General features: G+C 47.1%; 1 protein-coding gene across 7 annotated transcripts in view; it reads right to left on the minus strand.

Annotated features, from left to right (window-relative positions):
• ylpm1 (YLP motif containing 1) overlaps nucleotides 1-20,549 on the minus strand; it is a 50,357-nt gene extending 29,808 nt beyond the window's left edge. For 2 of the 7 annotated variants that reach the window (XM_020056221.3, XM_020056222.3), the window contains exons 1-8: nucleotides 19,677-20,549; nucleotides 18,951-19,166; nucleotides 18,218-18,403; nucleotides 15,475-15,600; nucleotides 9,156-9,230; nucleotides 6,597-6,934; nucleotides 2,539-5,091; nucleotides 9-153 (exon numbers count right to left, since the gene is read on the minus strand). In XM_020056221.3, the coding sequence (XP_019911780.2) occupies nucleotides 9-153; nucleotides 2,539-5,091; nucleotides 6,597-6,934; nucleotides 9,156-9,230; nucleotides 15,475-15,600; nucleotides 18,218-18,403; nucleotides 18,951-19,166; nucleotides 19,677-20,303 (4,266 nt within the window). In that variant the 5' untranslated portion in view covers nucleotides 20,304-20,549. Of the gene's footprint in view, nucleotides 1-8; nucleotides 154-2,538; nucleotides 5,092-6,596; nucleotides 6,935-9,155; nucleotides 9,231-15,474; nucleotides 15,601-18,217; nucleotides 18,459-18,950; nucleotides 19,167-19,676 lie in introns of those variants that run through there. The other 5 variants (XM_010903519.4, XM_010903518.4, XM_010903521.4 and 2 more) reach the window with 4 other exon arrangements.
• Nucleotides 20,550-21,011: the final 462 nt, after the last annotated feature.

Below are 21,011 nucleotides of genomic sequence, written 5' to 3' on the forward strand. Positions count from 1 at the left end.
TATTTTACCTGTAGGGCACTCCGGACCTCTGGGGGTATCTCAAGCCCCAGTAACCCAGCAGGGAGCTCCGATTTGGGCTCAGCAGCAAGCGGTAAGGCCTCTCCCTCTGTTCTATTCTCATGTATTTCTCTGTTCAGTACCATGGAAACAGACCTACATTGTATTCAAAGTTTCATGAGAGATGTTTGCAATATGCATGTACAAAGTAGCTTGGATTCTGTAACCCATTTTGTGCTAATATTCCTCTCCTTGTACTCGGTCATGCCAAATATGGCACCACGAGGAGAGGCAAGGGTAGGAAATACAGACAAACAGACTGGTAGCCAGGCTACTGGTCATTCTCACACATTTGTAGTGAAAACAAAATACATATATACACGCTCACCTAAAAGGATTATTAGGAACACCATAATAATACTGTGTTTGACCCCCTTTCGCTTTCAGAACTGCCTTAATTCTATGTGGCATTGATTCAACAAGGAGCTGAAAGCATTCTTTAGAAATGTTGGCCCATATTGATAGGATAGCATCTTGCAGTTGATGGAGATTGGTGGGACGCACATCCAGGGCACGAAGCTCCCGTTCCACCACATCCCAAAGATGCTCTATTGGGTTGAGATCTGGTGACTGTGGGGGCCATTTCAGTACAGTGAACTCATTGTCATCGTCATGTAACCATCAGAGGATGGGTACATGGTGGTCATAAAGGGACGGACATGGTCAGAAACCATGCTCAGGTAGGCCGTGGCATTTAAACAATGCCCAATTGGCACTAAGGGGCCTAAAGTGTGCCAAGAAAACATACCCCACACCATTACATCACCACAACCAGTCTGCACAGTGGTAACAAGGCATGATGGATCCATGTTCTCATTCTGTTTACGCCAAATTCTGACTCTACCATCTGAATGTCTCAACAGAAATCGAGACTCATCAGACCAGGAAAAATTCTTCCATTCTTCAACTGTCCAATTTTGGTGAGCTTGTGCAAATTGTAGCCTCTTTTTTTCCTATTTGTAGTGGAGATGAGTGGTACCCGGTGGGGTCTTCTGCTGTTGTAGCCCATCCACCTCAAGGTTGTGCGTGTTGTGGCTTCACAAATGCTTTGCTGCATACCGCAGTTGTAACATGTGGTTATTTCAGTCCAAGTTGCTCTATCAGCTTGAATCAGTCGGCCCATTCTCCTCTGACCTCTAGCATCAACAAGGCATTTTCGCCCACAGGACTGTCGCATACTGGATGTTTTTCCCTTTTCACACCATTCTTTGTAAACCCTAGAAATGGTTGTGCGTGAAAATCCCAGTAACTGAGCAGATTGTGAAATACTCAGACCGGCCTGTCTGGCACCAACAACCATGCCACGCTCAAAATTGCTTAAATCACCTTTCTTTCCCCATTCTGACATTCAGTTTGGAGTTCAGGAGATTGTCTTGACCAGGACCACACCCCTAAATGCATTGAAGCAACTGCCATGTGATTGGTTGATTAGATAATTGCATTATGAGAAATTGAACAGGTGTTCCTAATAATCCTTTAGGTGAGTGTATATTGCTAATCAAGGACAGTTCCTGTCTTAGGGAAATGCCCTCCATCCATGAACACGCACACGCACTCTCAAAGTGAATAACCCCTTGGACTCTTCAACATTCACTTCATTGTGTTAGAACATTAAATCAAAATTTATTTATTCTGGAGTTTCCGCCACCAAAGAATCCATGTTATGGTGAAAAAAATAAAATAATAAATGATGAATCTTTACCCATCTGAGGGTTTTTCTAAAAGGATCTTTCTGTAATTCCCAGTTTTGTTCCCTAAATCCTGAACGGACTTGCAGTTCCTGCTGCTGAGAAGCATCCCCATAACATGATGCTGCCACCACCATGCTTCACAGTAGTTATGGAGTTCTCAGGAAGATGCAGTGTTAGGCCTTCATCAAAAACTGCTCAAATTTTTTGTTCCAAAAGGTGGAAAAGTCCAAAAGGGGGAATGCTTTTGAGCGGCTCACGCGAACGCACGCACAAAATTTGGACACATTTTGACTGGTACTGTACATACAGGGACGTGCAGAGATTGTTAGAGGGGTTTAGGCCAAAACGGGCTCCTTGGATATGATCAGGCAGTGGAAAGGATGTTGGGCAGAAAGCATCTGTCGGCTTCCTCATAACGGTCAGCTTCCACAATGTGCATTTCGCAGATAAATGCCTGCTCGAAAGACGTGAGTTGCACAGATGGACAATGCGTCTTCGTCTCAGTGTATGATGCATGTCATGCATACAATGCATCTTAATCCAAGTCAATAATGCGTATCGCGCAAATAGAATGCGGGCACCGATGACTGAAGGGCAAAAGGTCTGAGGGGAAGGGCAGCGGCAGACGTTCAAGGCCCTCTTGGGTCTAAGTGTGCAGGTGCGTGATGTAACTGATCCTGTATTTTTGGACAGTATAAAACACATTTCCAATGCCAGCATCGTATCCCTACAACCCTAATATATACAAACAAATATATATACACACAAAGTATGCCAGTCTACCATTTACCTGATGAGTTTGAGCTCCTGAGCAGCTTTCAAGATGATCTCATGTTGTCGCTGTGACAGAGCCAGCACACCGGGACCGCTTCCCTGTGCTGCTTGTTCCTGAGAGCCATCAGGTCCAGTACTGAGAGGAGCAGAAAGCTGGGGAGGCGGTGGTGGAGGGATATCAAGATCCGATCTCGGGGGCTCTGGTCGCACATCGTAATGGGGCCTACGATCATCAAACTCTGCAGGGTAGCTCCTCTCTGGAAGAGGTGATCTGGGCCTTTCCCAATCTGGAGGGGGTTGATAGGGGGGATCATCACGCCTGTATGGAGGGCCTTCAAGGTAGTCACGACTTCGGAGCACTCCTCTTCCACACTCATCTTCTTCATAGGGGTATTGAGAACGGTCTCTGCCTCGGTCGTCGACCCACTCATCCTCTCTGAAGCGGTCGGGGGGTGGTGGAGGCCCACGTGGAGGGTAGGGAGGATATTCCCTCTCTGGTAGGGGCCCTCCTCTCTCCCTGTCCCACTCCACACCACGAGGAGGTGGCAGAGGCTTGTGTCCATAATACTCCTCATACTCATGAGAGGGCCAGTCACGTGGTGGCAGCATTCTTCCATACCCATCATCAACAGGGCAACCAAACTCCTCCCTGTACCCTTCATAACCCTCCTCTGGCTCCTTGTGCGGGTGAAGGGGGCGCCGCATCATCCCCCGGCCCCTGCCCATTGGGGCTCCTCGAGGACCCATCGGACGCCTCCTCATTCCTCCCCGTTCCATAATTTCATGAGGAGGAAGAGGGGGCCCTCTGGGACCCCCTCTTCCGTGGTTGGGGGGTCGTCCTGGGCCAGGGTGCCAGCCAGGGTCCCGCTCCATGTCGTGATAGGGAGGAGGACCTCCAGGCCCCATAGGATCTCTGTCCATCATCTCTCGTGGTGGAGGAGGCCGTCCCCTCACGTCTCTCTCCATAACATCATGATGTATAGGGGGCCCACGGGGGTCGTAGTCTCGATGCATGGGAGGTCCGAGGGGGTCAATCTCATCGTAGGACCCCATGGTGGGTCCCAGGGGATCCATAGATCCGTGAGGCGGAGGAAGGGGGCGTCTGGGACCCCCCTGGTGTATAAAGCCTGGCCGGCCACGTGGGGGTCGACCACGCCCAGGGGGGAAGTGGGCCCTGGGGCCTCTCATGCCATGGTGCGGGGGTCTGCGGTCCATCCAGTATGGATCTCCACCTTCTTCTTCCCAGTATTTTGGAGGCTGGTGCTCTTCTTCCTCCCAGTTGTACCCACCTGGAGGCTCACTTCTCCCCACAGGAGGACATCTTGCCGGTTCTTCATAATAGTCTTCTGGAGGGTAGTGGTGTTCTTCAGGGACCCACATCTCTTCTTCAGGCAGAGTAGGCTCTTCAGTGTTCTCTAGTGAAGGGTCCTGTTGCCATCCAGGCTGCTGCCAGTCTTCCTCTTGTCCTTCATGTTGAGGTTCCATCTCTTCCTGAGGAGGTCTGTAGTCGATAGGAACTCCTTCCATGTCACCCTCACTCCTCCCGTCTCCAAGGGGGATAGTGTTGGGGCTGGATTCAGGAATACCCGACTGTTTTCCTCCACGTCCCCTATGAGAACCTCGTCCTCCTATTCCTCCATCTGACTCTGCCCCTCTCCCTCCCCTCAACCCTCCATCCACCTCCCCTCTCCCTCTTCCTCCCCACATCCCTCTGCCTGCTTCCCCTCTTCCTCTGACTCCCCACATCCCTCTATTGACCTCACCTCTTCCTTTCCCTCCCCACATCCCTCTGTCTGACTCCCCCCTTCCTCTCCCAGGGACATGTCCTGGCGGCTGGCCACGTCCCCCTCTACCACGCACCATGGGCCCCGGAGGACCAGGATGTGCGTCTGTCTTGGGAACCTCCGGCCCGTGTGGAATTTGTTCCTGAGGCCTGTTATTTTCATTAGTCTTCAATGGTCCAGTCTGTCCTCCTGGTTTAGGAGCAGTCTTGGCTGGGGAAGTAGTTTTCGGCGCTCCAGAGGAAACCGTGGATATGGGAGGTTCGGCACCAGCAGAACCAGGGGGGCTCACCTTCTGATTAGAGACCTCACCAGCCAGAGCTGCATCAACTTCTGCCTTTGTCTGAGGGATGGGGTCTTTCTGCACAAAGAAGCTGTCAAGGGAGCCAATTAAGTCTTCTGACATATCCTCTGGTTCTGCCAAGTTGCCTGGATTGGTTGAACTCTCTGTTCCTGATTTGGCTGGCCCAGTGGGTTTACTACCAGGAGGCTTGGAACCTGCTGGCGTTTCAGTCCTGCCCTGTGGTGGTTTGGTGTCATTACAAGTGTCTGGTTTGGGTTGTAGCCCGGGCTGGGGAACAGAAGGACCAGGAGGTCTTTCAAAGCGAGGTGGAGGGCCTGGTCTCGGGGGCTGGTCAAATCTAGGTCCATGCTGCACAAATCGTGGCCCTGGTCCCCTCGGTCCAGGTTGGTCAAACCTCTGGCGCAGCTGGTCAAATCTGGGTCCTTGTGGGATGTTAAATCTCTGCTGGTCAAACCGTGGCCCATTCCCTCTCGGACCATCAAACCTGGGAGAAAATGATATTTACAATTAAGTCTTTAACTTTAAATGCATCATAATTGCCTCCCATGACAAAAACAAATCGAAATTTCACAGATCAACCGGTTAATATGTTGGTCAATAGAAGATTTTCACAGAAATAGCCCAATATTACATAAATAGAATTAATTAATAGAAATAATGAATCTGCTAATTTGCTATGACTTCTGTAAATATTGATTTGACTATAGAGGGCGCTCTAACTATTCATCACATCTCCAGGCTAATATTCTTCACTAAGGTAGGGCCCAATAAGTTCTGCAAACTGGAGGTGGACAGAATCAGAATCTAGATAAATGTGGTTAATTAATTAACATGATTAATAAATAGTCCCATAAGATTAATAATTACCAACATCTTTTCAACTCTAAAAGTGCTGGAACTCTAGAAGAACATGTGCGCAGTATGTGCTGTTCTTTATTGCTCAGTGGTTATGTGACAGAGTCATGTGGTTCTATATGTAACTCACTGCATAACATTAATGTTGTCAAGACCATTGAAGCGCCCTTCTATTGAATCTATACATTAATGGTTCATTTTGAGGTTTATTTTTTTGTTGCAGTGTGTGCAGAGGTTATTCCACAAAACAAGCAAACACACTACAGGAGCACAATGCCAAAAACCACAAGCTGATCTAGCAGGTGCACCTGCCTAGGGATTTGGCGGTTGACTCATACCATAACCCCCAGTACCAGTTATATCCATGGTGGAAAAAGGTTTAAAGGACATAACCACCCAGTAACGGTGGTTAGATGAGCAGTGCAGAAGGGTTTAGGGACATAACCACCCAGTACTGGTGGTTATATACATGGAGCAGTTGGGTTTACGGACAGAGTATTGTTCGATTAAAGGGTGCATGGGTTTCATGTTTATTTATAATAAGCTAAGTTGGCCATATTACGCCTCTCCAAGTTAGCTGCTTTTCAGTTCCCAGTCCGCAGTGTGAACTACTTGATCTAAAACAACTCTGCAAAAGGTATGTTACAGCAGCATTTTATATATTTGTGGGTGTAGGGTCAGGGTTGCCCATTTGTCTCAGGGGACAAGAGCCCTTCTCATTGAATATTATTAGATAAATATTTGCAGCTGAAGTTGGCATCCAACACATTGTGCCCACAGAAAACAATGTAGTCCCAAAAAACTGCTTGCACAAACTATACACACCACTGCTTTGACAGTTGTTAAGCACTGTATTGCAAATACACACTATGGATGCTGACACCAGATGTCCTTATGAACTGCATGTAACTGCACCAACATACAGGTTGTGAACTTGCGTAAAATTTACGTTGACACAAAGGCTAAGTCATTCAGCCCATATGTGGGAGTGTGGTTGTGTAGGCTGAGTAACATTCGGTTTCACTCAGTGTGAAAAACACTTCTCTCTAAAATCATTATTGGGCCCAGAAGCATCAAATCAGCCTAACTATTTTCATGTAAATCACTGAAGAGCACTATATTTTGTACACTAACCTGGGTCCTCGGGGGCCTTGGTAGCTTGGAGGCTGTCCTGGTGGGGGACCTGGTGGTCGTGGGCAAGCCCCTCTGGGCCCAGGAGGTCCAGACATATTGAACGGCTCTGATGGAGGGCCCTGGGGTGCTTCTCCTGCTGGGGTTCCCATGTGGTGGGTATTTGAAGGACCATGCTGCCCAGGTCGAGGTCCGCAGGTGGGCAGGCCAGCAGGTCGGGTGGGATCTGGGACAGAGGGTGGGTACTGACCATACTGGTCACCATACCCACCAGTACCACCATACTGACCAGCGCCACCTCCATACTGTTGCTGCATCGCTCTCAGGGTTGACACTCTCTCCTGTAATGAAACATTTTTGGGTTTTTAAATTTAAGCTTTTTCAGATCATCAGTATCAAAATCTGAATGACCTTTATCACTAAGTAAAAAACACTGACACCAAGTTGTATTCTGTTTAATTCTACAGACCGCTAGCGGTAGACACGTGCAATACATAACACTTATCACTGAGGCCAAAATGCTCTATTCCGACTTCAGTAGACCATGGAATCTTCTTCCACATGACTTCTTGTAAACTATGAGAGATTATGGTTAGAGTTGGGGGGTTTTCCCCACTCTCACAATGGCCACTTCTCTGAGGCACCCAGGCTTTTCTTGCAGTATGTATAACCTAGCTCAACCATGGAAGACTGAAGCACTGCAATCAGCCTCATGCCCGGACACTCAGTTGATGATGAAGGCCTGTTCTAGACAGTGTCACAGCTGAACCATATTCCCTCCATTTTGTATAACTACTGCGCTTTACCTTGGAAATGTTCTTATATCAACGTTAATTGGTGCTTTTGAAGAATCTTATTCAGGATTTCTTAGTATGGTCCCTTTTCTTCAGGATGTAGCTTTTGTTAGGAATTGTAGTAACTAACTCTGGGACCTTAACCTGAAATCACCTAAAACACCTTGACTGTATACAGGGGGACTCCATTCAACTAATAACTTTATTTCAAAAGACAAGGGGTTAGGGTTAGGCACACTAAAATAGGATGAGTAGTGAGAAGGTCCTAAACATTAAGTTACACTTGTAGAGGGTTTTCCAACCCTCTCCTCCAGGGTTGCCAGATGTTTCACATTTTGTTTAAGCCCTGAACTAAAGCATCATATTCAACTAGTAGCAGGCTTTGTAATATTTAACTAATAACATGCTGTAAACCATGTAATCTTATGTCCCAGCATAACCTAAGTGGAATCCCTGCTCTCTGGCAGTGTTTGTTACTTTCTATCGGCTGTCCACAACACAGGGTTCCGCTGCCTTTCAGGCCTTGAATTTCTACCCCAGACAAGAAACACGTTAGATTATGCTGATGAGATATACACTCACCTAAAGGATTATTAGGAACACCATAATAATACTGTGTTTGACCCCCTTTCACCTTCAGAACTGCCTTAATTCTATGTGGCATTGATTCAACAAGGGGCTGAAAGCATTCTTTAGAAATGTTGGCCCATATTGATAGGATAGCATCTTGCAGTTGATGGAGATTTGTGGGATGCACATCCAGGGCACGAAGCTCCCGTTCCACCACATCCCAAAGATGCTCTATTGGGTTGAGATCTGGCGACTGTAGGGGCCATTTCAGTACAGTGAACTCATGGTCATGTTCAAGAAACCAATTTGAAATGATTCGAGCTTTGTGACATGGTGCATTATTCTGCTGGAAGTAGCCACCAGATGATGGGCACCTGGTGGTCATAAAGGGATGGACATGGTCAGAAACAATGCTCAGATAGTGCCAGTTGGGCATGGTTTAAATGCCACAGCCTAAGTGTTTACGCCAAATTCTGACTCTACCATCTGAATGTCTCAACAGAAATCGAGACTCATTAGACCAGGCAAAATTCTTCCAGTCTTCAACTGTCCAATTTTGGTGAGCTCGAGCAAATTGAAGCCTATTTTTTTCCTATTTGTAGTGGAGATGAGTGGTACCCAGTGGGGTCTTCTGCTGTTGCAGCCCATCTGCCTCAAGGTTGTGCGTGTTGTGGCTTCACAAATGCTTTGCTGCATACCTCGATTGTAACAAGTGGTTATTTCAGTCAAAATTGCTCTTCTATCAGCTTGAATCAGTCGGCCCATTCTCCTCTGACCTCTAGCATCAACAAGGCATTTTCACCCACAGGACTGCCGCATACTGGATGTTTTTCCCTTTTCACACCATTCTTTGTAAACCCTACAAATGGTTGTGCATGAAAATCCCAGTAACTGAGCAGATTGTGAAATACTCAGACCGGCCCGCCTGGCACCAACAACCATGCCACGCTCAAAATTGCTTAAATGACCTTTCTTTCCCATTCTGACATTCAGTTTGGAGTTCAGGAGATTGTCTTGACCAGGACCACACCCCTAAATTAGTCCAATTGGATGTATTAATAAATGCATGTGGGCCACACACACACACACACACACACACACACACACACACACACACACACACACACACACACACACACACACACACACACACACACACACACACACACACACACACACACACACACACACACACTACCTGTAGGTGTGCGGAGGTGGAGTTCATCTGCTCCTGCCACGGTTTCCACTGTGACTCATAATCTTCTAGCTGGTCCTTAAGGAATGGAAAAACAAGCTGATTACAAAAATTTTTTTATATAGACTAATTGAAAGGCATGCTTACCGGGCAATTAAAGGGCATTTCTAACATTATATTCACTATCCATAGTATAATACCAGCTTCTACAGGGGAAAATAATTTGGCTGAATTAAAGTTGTTACTTTATACCACCTTGTTTCCTAAGAAGTTGAGACGCAGCATAAAATGCTAATGAAAACAAAGCATGATGTGCAAATCATTTATTCCTACATTATTTGAAAATAGTACAAAGACATATCAAATGCTCCACTATGTTGTCTGGGGCTATATGCCCCTGGTAGGGTCTCCCAAGGCAAACAGGTCCTAGGCGACGGGTCAGACTAAGAGCGGTTCAAAACACCCCTTAATGATGAAAAATTATTTGAGTTCCGTGACGTCGCCCGGTATGGCGCAGCCGGGGCCCCACCCTGGAGCCAGGCCCGGGGTTGGGGCTCGCACGCGAGCGCCTGGTGGCCGGGCCTTTCCCCATGGGGCCCGGCCGGGCATAGCCCGAAGGAGCGACGTGGGGCCGCCTTCCCGTGGGCTCACCACCCACAGGAGGGACCATAAGGGGTCGGTGCGTAGAGGATCGGGCGGCAGTCGAAGGCAGGGGCCTAGGCAACCCGATCCCTGGACACGGAAACTAGCTCTAGGGACGTGGAACGTCACCTCGCTGGCGGGGAAGGAGCCTGAGATAGTGCGTGAGGTTGAGAGGTTCCGACTGGAGGTAGTCGGAATCACCTCTACGCACGGCTTGGGCTCTGGAACCACACTCCTTGAGAGAGGATGGACTCTTCACCACTCTGGAGTTGCCCATGGTGAGAGGCGGCGGGCTGGTGTGGGTTTGCTTATAGCTCCCCAGCTCTGCCGCCATGTGTTGGAGTTTACCCCGGTGAACGAGAGGGTCGTTTCCCTGCGCCTTCGGGTCGGGGATAGGTCTCTCACTGTTGTTTGTGCCTATGGGCCGAACGGCAGTGCAGAGTACCTGACCTTCTTGGAGTCTCTGGGAGGGGTGCTGGAAAGTGCTCCAACTGGGGACTCTATTGTTCTACTGGGGGACTTCAACGCCCACGTGGGCAACGACAGTGACACCTGGAGGGGTGTGATTGGGAGGAACGGCCCCCCCTGATCTGAACCCGAGTGGTGTTCAGTTATTGGACTTCTGTGCTAGTCACAGTTTGTCCATAACGAACACCATGTTCAAGCATAAGGGTGTCCATCAGTGCACATGGCACCAGGACACCCTAGGCCGCAGGTCGATGATCGACTTTGTTGTCGTTTCATCTGACCTGCGGCCAGATGTCTTGGACACTCGGGTGAAGAGAGGGGCGGAGCTGTCAACTGATCACCACCTGGTGGTGAGCTGGATCCGATGGCGGGGGAGGAAGCTGGACAGACTCGGCAGGCCCAAGCGTACTGTAAGGGTCTGCTGGGAACGTCTGGCCGAGTCTCCTGTCAGAGAGATCTTTAACTCCCACCTCCGACAGAGCTTCGACTGGATCCCGAGGGAGGCTGGAGATATTGAGTCCGAGTGGACCATGTTCTCCACTGCCATTGTCGAAGCGGCCGTTCGGAGCTGTGGACGTAAGGTCTCCGGTGCCTGTCGAGGCGGCAATCCCCGAACCCGGTGGTGGACACCGGAAGTAAGGGATGCCGTCAAGCTGAAGAAGGAGTCCTATCAGGCCTGGTTGGCTTGTGGGACTCCTGAGGCAGCTGACGGGTACCGACAGGCCAAGCGGACTGCAGCCCGGGTGGTTGTGGAGGCAAAAACTCGGGCCTGGGAGGAGTTCGGTGAGGCCATGGAGAAGGACTATCGGCTGGCCTCGAAGAGATTCTGGCAAACCGTCCGGCGCCTCAGGAGAGGGAAACAGTGCCCTACCAACGCTGTTTACAGTAGAGGTGGCCAGCTGTTGACCTCAACTGGGGATGTCGTCGGGCGGTGGAAGGAGTACTTCGAGGATCTCCTCAATCCCGCCGTCACATCTTCCATTGAGGAAGCAGAGGATGAGGGCTCAGAGGTGGACTCGTCCATCACCCGGGCTGAAGTCACTGAGGTGGTCAAGAAACTCCTCGGTGGCAAGGCACCGGGGGTGGATGAGATCCGCCCTGAGTACCTCAAGTCTCTGGATGTTGTGGGGCTGTCTTGGTTGACACGCCTGTGCAACATCGCGTGGCGGTCGGGGACAGTGCCTTTGGGATGGCAGACCGGGGTGGTGGTCCCTCTTTTTAAGAAGGGGGACCGGAGGGTGTGTTCCAACTATAGGGGGATCACACTTCTCAGCCTCCCCGGGAAAGTCTATGCCAGGGTTCTGGAGAGGAGAATACGGCCGATAGTAGAACCTCGGATTCAGGAGGAACAGTCTGGTTTTCGTCCGGGCCGTGGAACACTGGACCAGCTCTATACCCTCTACGGGGTGTTGGAGGGTTCATGGGAGTTTGCCCAACCAATCCACATGTGTTTTGTGGATTTGGAGAAGTCATTCGACTGTGTCCCTCGCGGCATCCTGTGGAGAGTGCTTCGGGAATATGGGGTCCTGGGTCCTTTGCTAAGGGCTGTCAGGTCCCTGTACGACCGAAGCAGGAGCTTGGTCCGCATTGCCGACAGTAAGTCAGACTTGTTCCCAGTGCATGTTGGACTCCGGCAGGGCTGCCCTTTGTCACCGGTTCTGTTCATAATTTTTATGGACAGAATTTCTAGGCGCAGCCAGGGGCCGGAGGGTGTCAGGTTTGGGGACCACACGATTTCGTCTCTGCTCTTTGCGGATGATGTTGTCGTGTTGGCCTCTTCAAACCAGGACCTTCAGCATGCGCTGGGACGGTTTGCAGCCGAGTGTGAAGCGGTGGGGATGAGAATCAGTACCTCCAAATCTGAGGCCATGGTCCTCAGTCGGAAAAGGGTGGCTTGCTCACTTCAGGTTGGTGGAGAGTGCCTGCCTCAAGTGGAGGAGTTTAAGTATCTAGGGGTCCTGTTCACGAGTTAGGGAAGGATGGAACGGGAGATTGACAGACGGATCGGTGCAGCTTCTGCAGTAATGCGGTCGATGTATCGGTCTGTCGTGGTGAAGAAAGAGCTGAGCCGCAAGGCGAAGCTCTCGATTTACCGGTCAATCTACGTTCCTACTCTCACCTATGGTCATGAGCTTTGGGTCATGACCGAAAGGACAAGATCCCGGATACAGGCGGCCGAAATGAGCTTTCTCCGCAGGGTGGCTGGGCGTTCCCTTAGAGATAGGGTGAGAAGCTCGGTAGGAGCTCGGAGTAGAGCCGCTGCTCCTCCACATCGAGAGGGGTCAGCTGAGGTGGCTTGGGCATCTGTTTCGGATGCCTCCGGAACGCCTTCCAGGGAAGGTGTTCCGGTCCCGTCCCACCGGGAGGAGACCCCGGGGAAGACCTAGGACACGCTGGAGGGACTATGTCTCCCGGCTGGCCTGGGAACGCCTCGGTGTCCCCCCGGAAGAGCTGCAGGAAGTGTCTGGGGAGAGGGAAGTCTGGGCATCCCTGCTTAGACTGCTGCCCCCGCGACCCGGCCCCGGATGAAGCGGAAGAAGATGATGATGATGATGATGACATATCAAATGTTGAAAAAAATTACAGGTTGTGGAAAAATACATTCCCATTTTGAATTTGATACCAGCAACACATTTGAAAGAAGAAATCAGGCAAGCCTAGTTCAGCCAGCCCGCAATAAAGTGTTGATCGTTGTTGCCCTCCCGAGATGGTCACCACCACAAATACCATCTATAACCTGTATGACTTTTGCCACTGGCTGTTTTAAAAGATTATTAGCCAGTAATTAAGTTATTAAGCCATGTTAAGCCATGTCACAATTAAGCCATGTTGAACTGATGTTTCTTCGTAAAAATTTACCTCCACCACAAATAGCATCTATGAACCATATGGCGTTTGCCACTGGCCATTTTGACAGGTAATTAGGCATTAGTGAATGACATTGATACAGTATCTATCAATATAGGTGACGATAACTGCCAGCGAAGTGTTTTTGTCTAACCTGAATAAATCTTAATATCCACCAGAACAGTTTTATTTTAGGCTTCCTATTACGCAGCTACTGAAGGTTGTAGCTAGCAACGCTTTTGTCTGTCCTGAAGAAATCCTAAGGCATAATGTGTTTTGACTGTGACAGGAGTCGAATGCAGGACCTGTTGTTCCGTAGTCTGCGTCTCTAACCATTATGCCATTTAACATGGGGCGGGCTGTATTCCAATTCTTGCTTGATTAAGGATTACAGCTGCTCAACAGTTCTGGGTCTCCTTTGCTGTATTGTCATTTCATAATGCCAAAATGTTTTCAATAGAGGACAGGTCAGGACTGCAGGCAGGCCAGTTTAGCACCCAGACTCTTCTCCTACAGAGCCATGCTGTTGTAATACATGCAGAATGTGATTTGACATTGTGAAATCATGAAATCATGTGAATCATGAAATCAAAATTAAATCATGTAGCACAATAAAATATTTTAGATTTTAAATATACAGACACCCGTTGCCTTGATGATAGGTTTGCACATTCGTGGTATGCTTGCAATCAGCTTTATGAGGAATTTATTTCCTTCCTAATGCGTTTGTGCCAATCAGCAGTGTTACGACAAGGTAGAGTTGGTATACAGTTGACCATCAATATGTCTGTACTGTAGTTGTCCATATTACGGCAAGAAAAGCTCAAATGGGCAAAGAGAGACCATCAATATGTCTGTACTTTCAGACAAAGATCAGAAAATGAACAGAACTTTGATTTTTGTAACTCCACTTGAAGAAACTTTCAAAGTTTTCATGGTTATGATGAAACTGGCTCTCATGAGGACCGTCACAGGGACAGAATACCCAGATTTACTGTGGTCGCAGAGGAGAAGGTCATTACAGTTAACAGCCTCAGAAACAGTCAATTAACTTCACCTCAGACTACAGACCAAATACATGATTCAAGTGTTCAAAGTACGACATCAACTGTTCAGAGGAGACTGAATCCGGCCTTTTTGGGCATTTTTGCTACAAACCACTACTGAAGGAAAGCAATGGGAAAAGACTAGCTGGGGCCAAGAAACGGATAATCGACCGGTGGAAATTACTAATTTTGTCTGTTGAGTCCAAATTTGAGATTTGTGTATCCAACGCAGTGGGTTGTGTTCCCACCATGAAGCATTGAGGTGGGGTGATGGTGTGGGGATGCTTTGCTGTTGATAATATCTGTGATTTATTTAGCATACAAGGCACAAGCATGGCCACCACAGCATTCTGCCGCAATATGCCATCCCTTCGGGTTTGTGCCTAATCGTGAATGCTTAGCTAGCCGGGGTTGCTCAATTATACACAAACTTAAACATTTCTCAATTAAAAACGTAACTCCATGAATACAAATTAAAATGTATTACATTACAGTGATGAGCACTATTCATCTTCTGTCATCACAGCTACAACGTGGTTTCTCTTTAAATGCTCATGAATTACGATCTTGCGCCCGTTGACATGAGTCAAGCTTTAGAAATACTCATAAACGTAAAGTGGTCCAATACTTTTTAAGTATTTGGTCATATGTGAACATCCTCTAGTGCAGCCTCTGCTGTCTGTTCTCTAGGTTCACTACCATGAAGAATAGAAACCTTCTAAACATTCTCCGTCTTCACTACCATGATGAACAGGAACCACCCTCAATGTCCTCTAGCTTCTAGGGGTGGGATGATGAGAATTTCATCCCGATTAATAACAATCCCAATTCTGATATCTAGCTCAAAACAGCTGATCGGATTGTCTTCATTACATATATATATATATATATAGTGGTTTTTAATAATGAACCAATACTATAATATGTAAATCTCTTAATGTATATGGTTGCCTGCTTCATTGACAATACATTGCAGAGGATGCTTAGTGGCATTTAGTGAGGTTTATGCGCTCCACCAGTTAAATAAAACAAATAGGTGACTAGAAAGAGCTTTTTCAAGTCACTCAACTGAGGATCATGAGTGAAAAAAAGATGTCATTTCTTACCAGTACTGATCTGTATGTGCATGCAGTTTCATGTGTATTTGATGTGCCTTAGCTAACGATAGGCTTATCTGATGTGTCGATTCTTCATAAAAACTTTATAATTCATTATAACAGCTCCCCGTTTTACAAACCATCCTCAACTTTGTCTTCACTACCATGATGGATACACACACACACACACACACACACACACACCTCCTTCCTTTCTTGTACCTTATGTGGGTAGGCCTGGAACTGCTCCTGCCACAGCCTGAAGGTGTGGTTCCAGTCTGCAAACACTGGGCCAAACTGTTGCTGCTGCATCTCATAATGCCGCAACTGCATGTGTATGGGCATCGTCTACACAGGAAAAACCAACAGGATGGAGGTTAGAGGAGAAACCACCAGAGTGGAGGTAAGGGACTGTTAGAAAAAAACTAAGGGACAATTGTACAAAACACTACCTGGGGCTTGAGCATTGTTTAGAGCAGGGCAGCAGACCGAGCATGCACTTAATGAATTTCATCAGTGCAGGACGCTGAGAAATGTTGATATCCTAATAACACTGAGTTTACAAATGTTGGGGTGGGAGTGTAAGCAAGAGATCTAGGCTGAGTTATTTACACTCAAGAAATAAAAAACAACATGCAAAAATGTAAAAGGGTTACAGTTTAAGGCAATCAGTCAAATTAATGAATTGGGCCATAATTAATGGATTTCAAATGACTGGGAATATACCATTGCTGTCGGACGCAAACCTCAGTGTATTGATATATAATATAAAATAGGTTCTAGTGGCATAGTGAGAATTATATGGTAACGTATCAACTATGGTCATATGAAGGATTCTATAATTGAATTATACATGTTTCTGATAGTGTGAAAATTGTGAAAGTTGGGCATTGATTTTGAAAATATAAAATATTTAAGGATAGTGATCATATGAAACCATTTATTATCACCGTTTTATGGCTCCTTTTTAAATCATAATGATAACAGAAATCACCTAAATTGCCCTGAGGAAAAGTTTACACACCACTGAATGTGTTGCCTTGTTACAGACACAAGGTGACACACAAAGGTGAAAATAGTAATTAAAGGTGAATTTCCCCCACCTGTGGCTTTTTAAATTGGAATTAGTGTCTGCGTATAAATAGTCAAGTTTTAGCTCTCACATGGATGCACTGAGCAGGCTAGATACTGAGCCATGGGGAGCAGAAAAGAACTGTCAAAAGGCCTGTAATCTTTTGATAACAAAGCAAGGTCAGGCAGACCAAGAAAGATTTCACCCAAAACTGCCAGAAGAATTGTTCGGGATACAAAAAAGAAATACAGACTAATCTGGAAAAAGACGGTGTGGTTGTTTCAAGGAGCACAATACAAAGATACTTGAACAGAAATGAGCTGCATGGTTGAGCTGCCAGAAATAAGCCTTTACTGCGCTAATGCCACAAAAAAGCCTGGTTATAATATGTGCAACACCTTGACACACCTCACAACCTCTGGCACACTGTAATTTGGAGGGACGAGACCAAAATAGAGCTTTATGGTCATAAGCATAAGCGCTATGTTTGGAGAGGGGTCAACAAGGCCTATAGTGAACAGAACACCATCCCCACTGTGAAGCATGGTGGTGGCTCATTGACGTTTTGGGCCCTGTTTTATTTGTAAAGGGTTTGTTCTATGATTGTGCCATTCTGTTATGACCTACAGTTTAATGTGAATCTCATAAGAAACAAGAAACCAGGGAAGCCTTGTTCAGCTGGCCCGCAAGAGAAAGTGTTGCCATCTCGAGATTCAAACCTGGGTTGCCCACATGAAAGGCTGTGTCATTAAACACTACACCACAGACATGTGCATTTGCTGGGTGTCAGTAGAGCCTCTTGTCTCTACTGATACCCGGCATCTGTATCCTGAATAAATCGTCTTTTGCCACTGGCTGTTTTAATAGTTAATTGGCTATTCGTGATAGACATTGATACAGTTAAACTGACTAATGTTTCTTACTAGGTTTACCTCCACCACAAATAGCGTCTGTGCTGTTTGCCACTGGCTGTTTTAACAGCATATTAGCCAGTAATAAGCTTTACCGCCATCTACTAACTTACCGGAATAGTCACAAGAATTGAGCAATTGCTAGAGAGTCGGCCAAAGACATTTCATGGAATAAGATTAAGAACATATTTCTCTTTCATGGCAAAACAACACATTTCTTTCATTTGTGAATGACATTTATACAATTACTATCAATAAAGGCGACGATAACTAACTTTTTCAAGAAAAGAGAATTGTGGAATCTACCAGAAATAATTAATAAACGTCTTTGCTCTCAAAAGATTCAGCCTTAGGTCTTCCACATCAGAGGCACTGTCTTTAACAACTACACCACGTCATTACACATTTCAGCAGTCACTAGACTCCATTGAGGATTGTGTTACACTGACTAATGTTTCTTATTAAGTTTCTCCACTATAACGTGTATGTATTGCTTTTGCCACGGGCCGTTTTAACAGCTTATTAGTATCTACTAACTTCCTTGGAATTAATCATAGGAATTGAGCAATTGCTAGAGACACTGAAGATGAACTTGCAATATAACCGTATACAGTTTAAGTTAAGGCTTACTATAACGTAATTAATGAATGTTGTAGCCAGCAAATGTGTTTGTCTATCCTGACCCAAAACGCATGCACGGATGCGTACTCTGAAAATCCACCAGAAACATTCGCAAAATAACCATAAACTGTTTCATTTCAGGCTTACGATAATGTAGATACTGAAGACTTTAGCCAGCAAAGTTTTTGTCTATACGGTAATAATTCATAGTGCGCACTCCGCTTTGCCTGCGAGGAGATACAAACCCGGGACCTATAGTTTAGTTCTGCTTCTCTAACCACTACGCTATTTAACAAGGTGTACTCAGTCAGTCACAATTGGGGTCAGTTGTTAAGATGTTGTAACACAAAGCTTTGTTTACCTCCAGATGTGCAGGCTGCTGGATACACTGCTGGTACTGGTTAAGGATGGTCTGTAGCTGGCCGTGCTGCTGCATCAGGGCCTGGTACTGGAAACCGGCTCTCTGCTGCTGGGCCTGCTGCCACTGGGCCGCCGCACTCTGGAGCTGCTGCAGTCGGGCCATCTCAGCCGGGTCCTGGGCTGCCGGCTGCCAGGGGAGGGAGATTCGGGTGCGTTAGGGGCATGTATGTCCTCCCCAGGTCCTTAGTGTACAAATGAAAGTAGCGTTTATACTATTCAGCTAATATACTTGGTAAAAGGGTTTTAAAAAATATATATACACACTACACTAGGAGGCCCGGTCAGGGAACAAGGCTCCACTAGGAGGCCCGGTCAGGGAACAAGGCTCCACTAGGAGGCCCGGTCAGGGAACAAGGCTCCACTAGGAGGCCCGGTCAGGGAACAAGGCTCCACTAGGAGGCCCGGTCAGGGAACAAGGCTCCACTAGGAGGCCCGGTCAGGGAACAAGGCTCCACTAGGAGGCCCGGTCAGGGAACAAGGCTCCACTAGGAGGCCCGGTCAGGGAACAAGGCTCCACTAGGAGGCCCGGTCAGGGAACAAGGCTCCACCCTGCACCACGGGAAATCCTCAACTGTAGCTTCTCCCTGTTGTACTTGGGGAAGGACAACATAGTTCCGTTCCCCAGGTTAACCCTTTAAACAGTTCCCCAGCTAATGCCTGTTATTTCTTCTTACAGTGTCATCGACTGGTGGAGGGGGTGGTGGAGGCTCCTCTTTAGGTGGGGGAGGTGGTGGTGTACTCTTGGGCGGCTCAGATGGAGGTGGCGGGGCTCCCGCCGTAGTAGGCTGAGGAGTTGGACCTTCACCTTGGTTCTGGCCTTGTTTGGCCTTTTCTGCTTTTAGGCGCTGCAGGTTCTGAAGGTGCTGTTTATACCAGTACTGCTGTTGTTCCTGCAGAAAAAACAAAAATGTTTGCATGTCATGTGTTTTAATGATAGAGGAAAGGCAGTGGGAAACATGGAGTGGACTGAAATAGCTACGAGACAGAATTGGACCCACAATGCAGAGGTATACAGTTGAGTACAAAGGTATTAGGCACTTTAACTTTCAGTGTGTGCATTTATTCTGTTAGTGTTTCTCTGAGAAGTTCTGCCCAGAAAATAGCTTTAAAAAGGGTGTCCAAAACATGTTTGCAATCAGTAAACCACTAACCCTACTAAGGAACAAAGGAAAAACATTTTAAATCAGTAAGAACGTTAGACATGCAGCTTACTATGCTGTGACAGTATGACTTAATTAATAGCCTGGCCCGAAACAACACTGATCATATATTTAAATAAATGCAAATGAGATCCGTTTCATTCAAGGGTCGCATGCGGGGTGAAAATGGGACAAACTTTTTTAACCTAAGGGAACAGGTACCTTCCTGCCCTAATGTGAAATACACATCGAAGATATTACCTGTATCGACATTGATGTAAATGTGGGTTTTTCCTCCTCCAGCGCGGAGGAATTTGCTTGGTCTTTCAAGGCCAATGATTCTCTCTTGTTTACCTCTTTAGTAGCTGGAGTACCATTGTTCTGACTAGGCACCGGTGGGGTTGGTTCCGGTGGGGGCGGCTGGGGCCGGGTCTCCTTGGGCTGCGGAGAATGTGGTGGTAGCGGCGGCGGCTGTTGCAGTTGTTGTGGCCCAGGAAGACCAGTCTGCATGGACTGATATTCATCTTGATAAGAGGAAGGGGCACCAGGCCCCACTGAACCATACCCATATCCCGAGCTGCCTTGCCATGACTCCGTCGCAGCAACATTTCCCGCACCCCCATAAGGGCTAGAATTTACGTTCCTGTCGTGGTGCAAGACGGATTGGAGCTGTTTTTGGTGGAGCTGTTGAAGTTGCTGCATCTGCTGGAGATGCTGCTCCCGCAGGCTGTTGAAAGTTGAACCGGGTGCAGCTGCGGGTGTAGCGGCTCCATACACCCCGAATCCTCCGCCGAGCGCTTCACCTTGAGGAGACGGTCCCATCGGCGCACCGAAATGCTGCGATGGTTGTTGATTTGCTCCACCATAATTACCCCAAGAGGGATACATGCTTGTTAGCCACGGCTAGTGTAGGCCTTTGTGCTCACATAAAGCCGTTGCAATTAAAAATAAAAACCAATGGCACGCTACACTGAATACAGAGGTGTTATTTACAACGTGTAAATAAAACGTCAACAAACGCTGATTATTGATCGCGTTTAATGTATACATAAAGTCTTACAAATAGAACAAAATGCGTTGTTCCTGTGCGTTTTCAGGTTCCGTATCATTTATGCTAATACATAGCTGGATAGCTTGTTCGTACGCTGTTACGTAAGTTAGGTTGAAGAGGTAGACGTGAGAAACGTAAACACTGATTGGAAGGCATGGCGCATGTAATTCATACGAACAATTATTGGGTCGAGATAGGAATATATCCCGCCCCTTGTATTCTTTTATGTCGTTGCATCCAATGAAGTTGTTGCATCACAATTATTTTTAAACTAACCATGATGCAGAGAAGCGCAATATCGCGAGACTTATGGGAGGACGCCGGGGTTTCATACCTCAGTGGGAGTACAGAAAATATCGTAATTAATTTGTAATTTTTGCAAAATCTAAATGCTAGAACCTACGTTCAAGTCAATTGGGATATTTCAGAAAGCGGGTTTAGTGAACACTTTTTCACTCAGAGTTGATGGAAACTCTCAACTGGGTTTACGGTTTCTATAAGAGCCAGTTCAGCGTTTCCCTGAGTCAGTTACTACGGCAATAAAC

This window comes from Esox lucius, chromosome 18 (genome assembly GCF_011004845.1).
Source record: "Esox lucius isolate fEsoLuc1 chromosome 18, fEsoLuc1.pri, whole genome shotgun sequence".
NCBI lineage: Eukaryota > Metazoa > Chordata > Actinopteri > Esociformes > Esocidae > Esox > Esox lucius.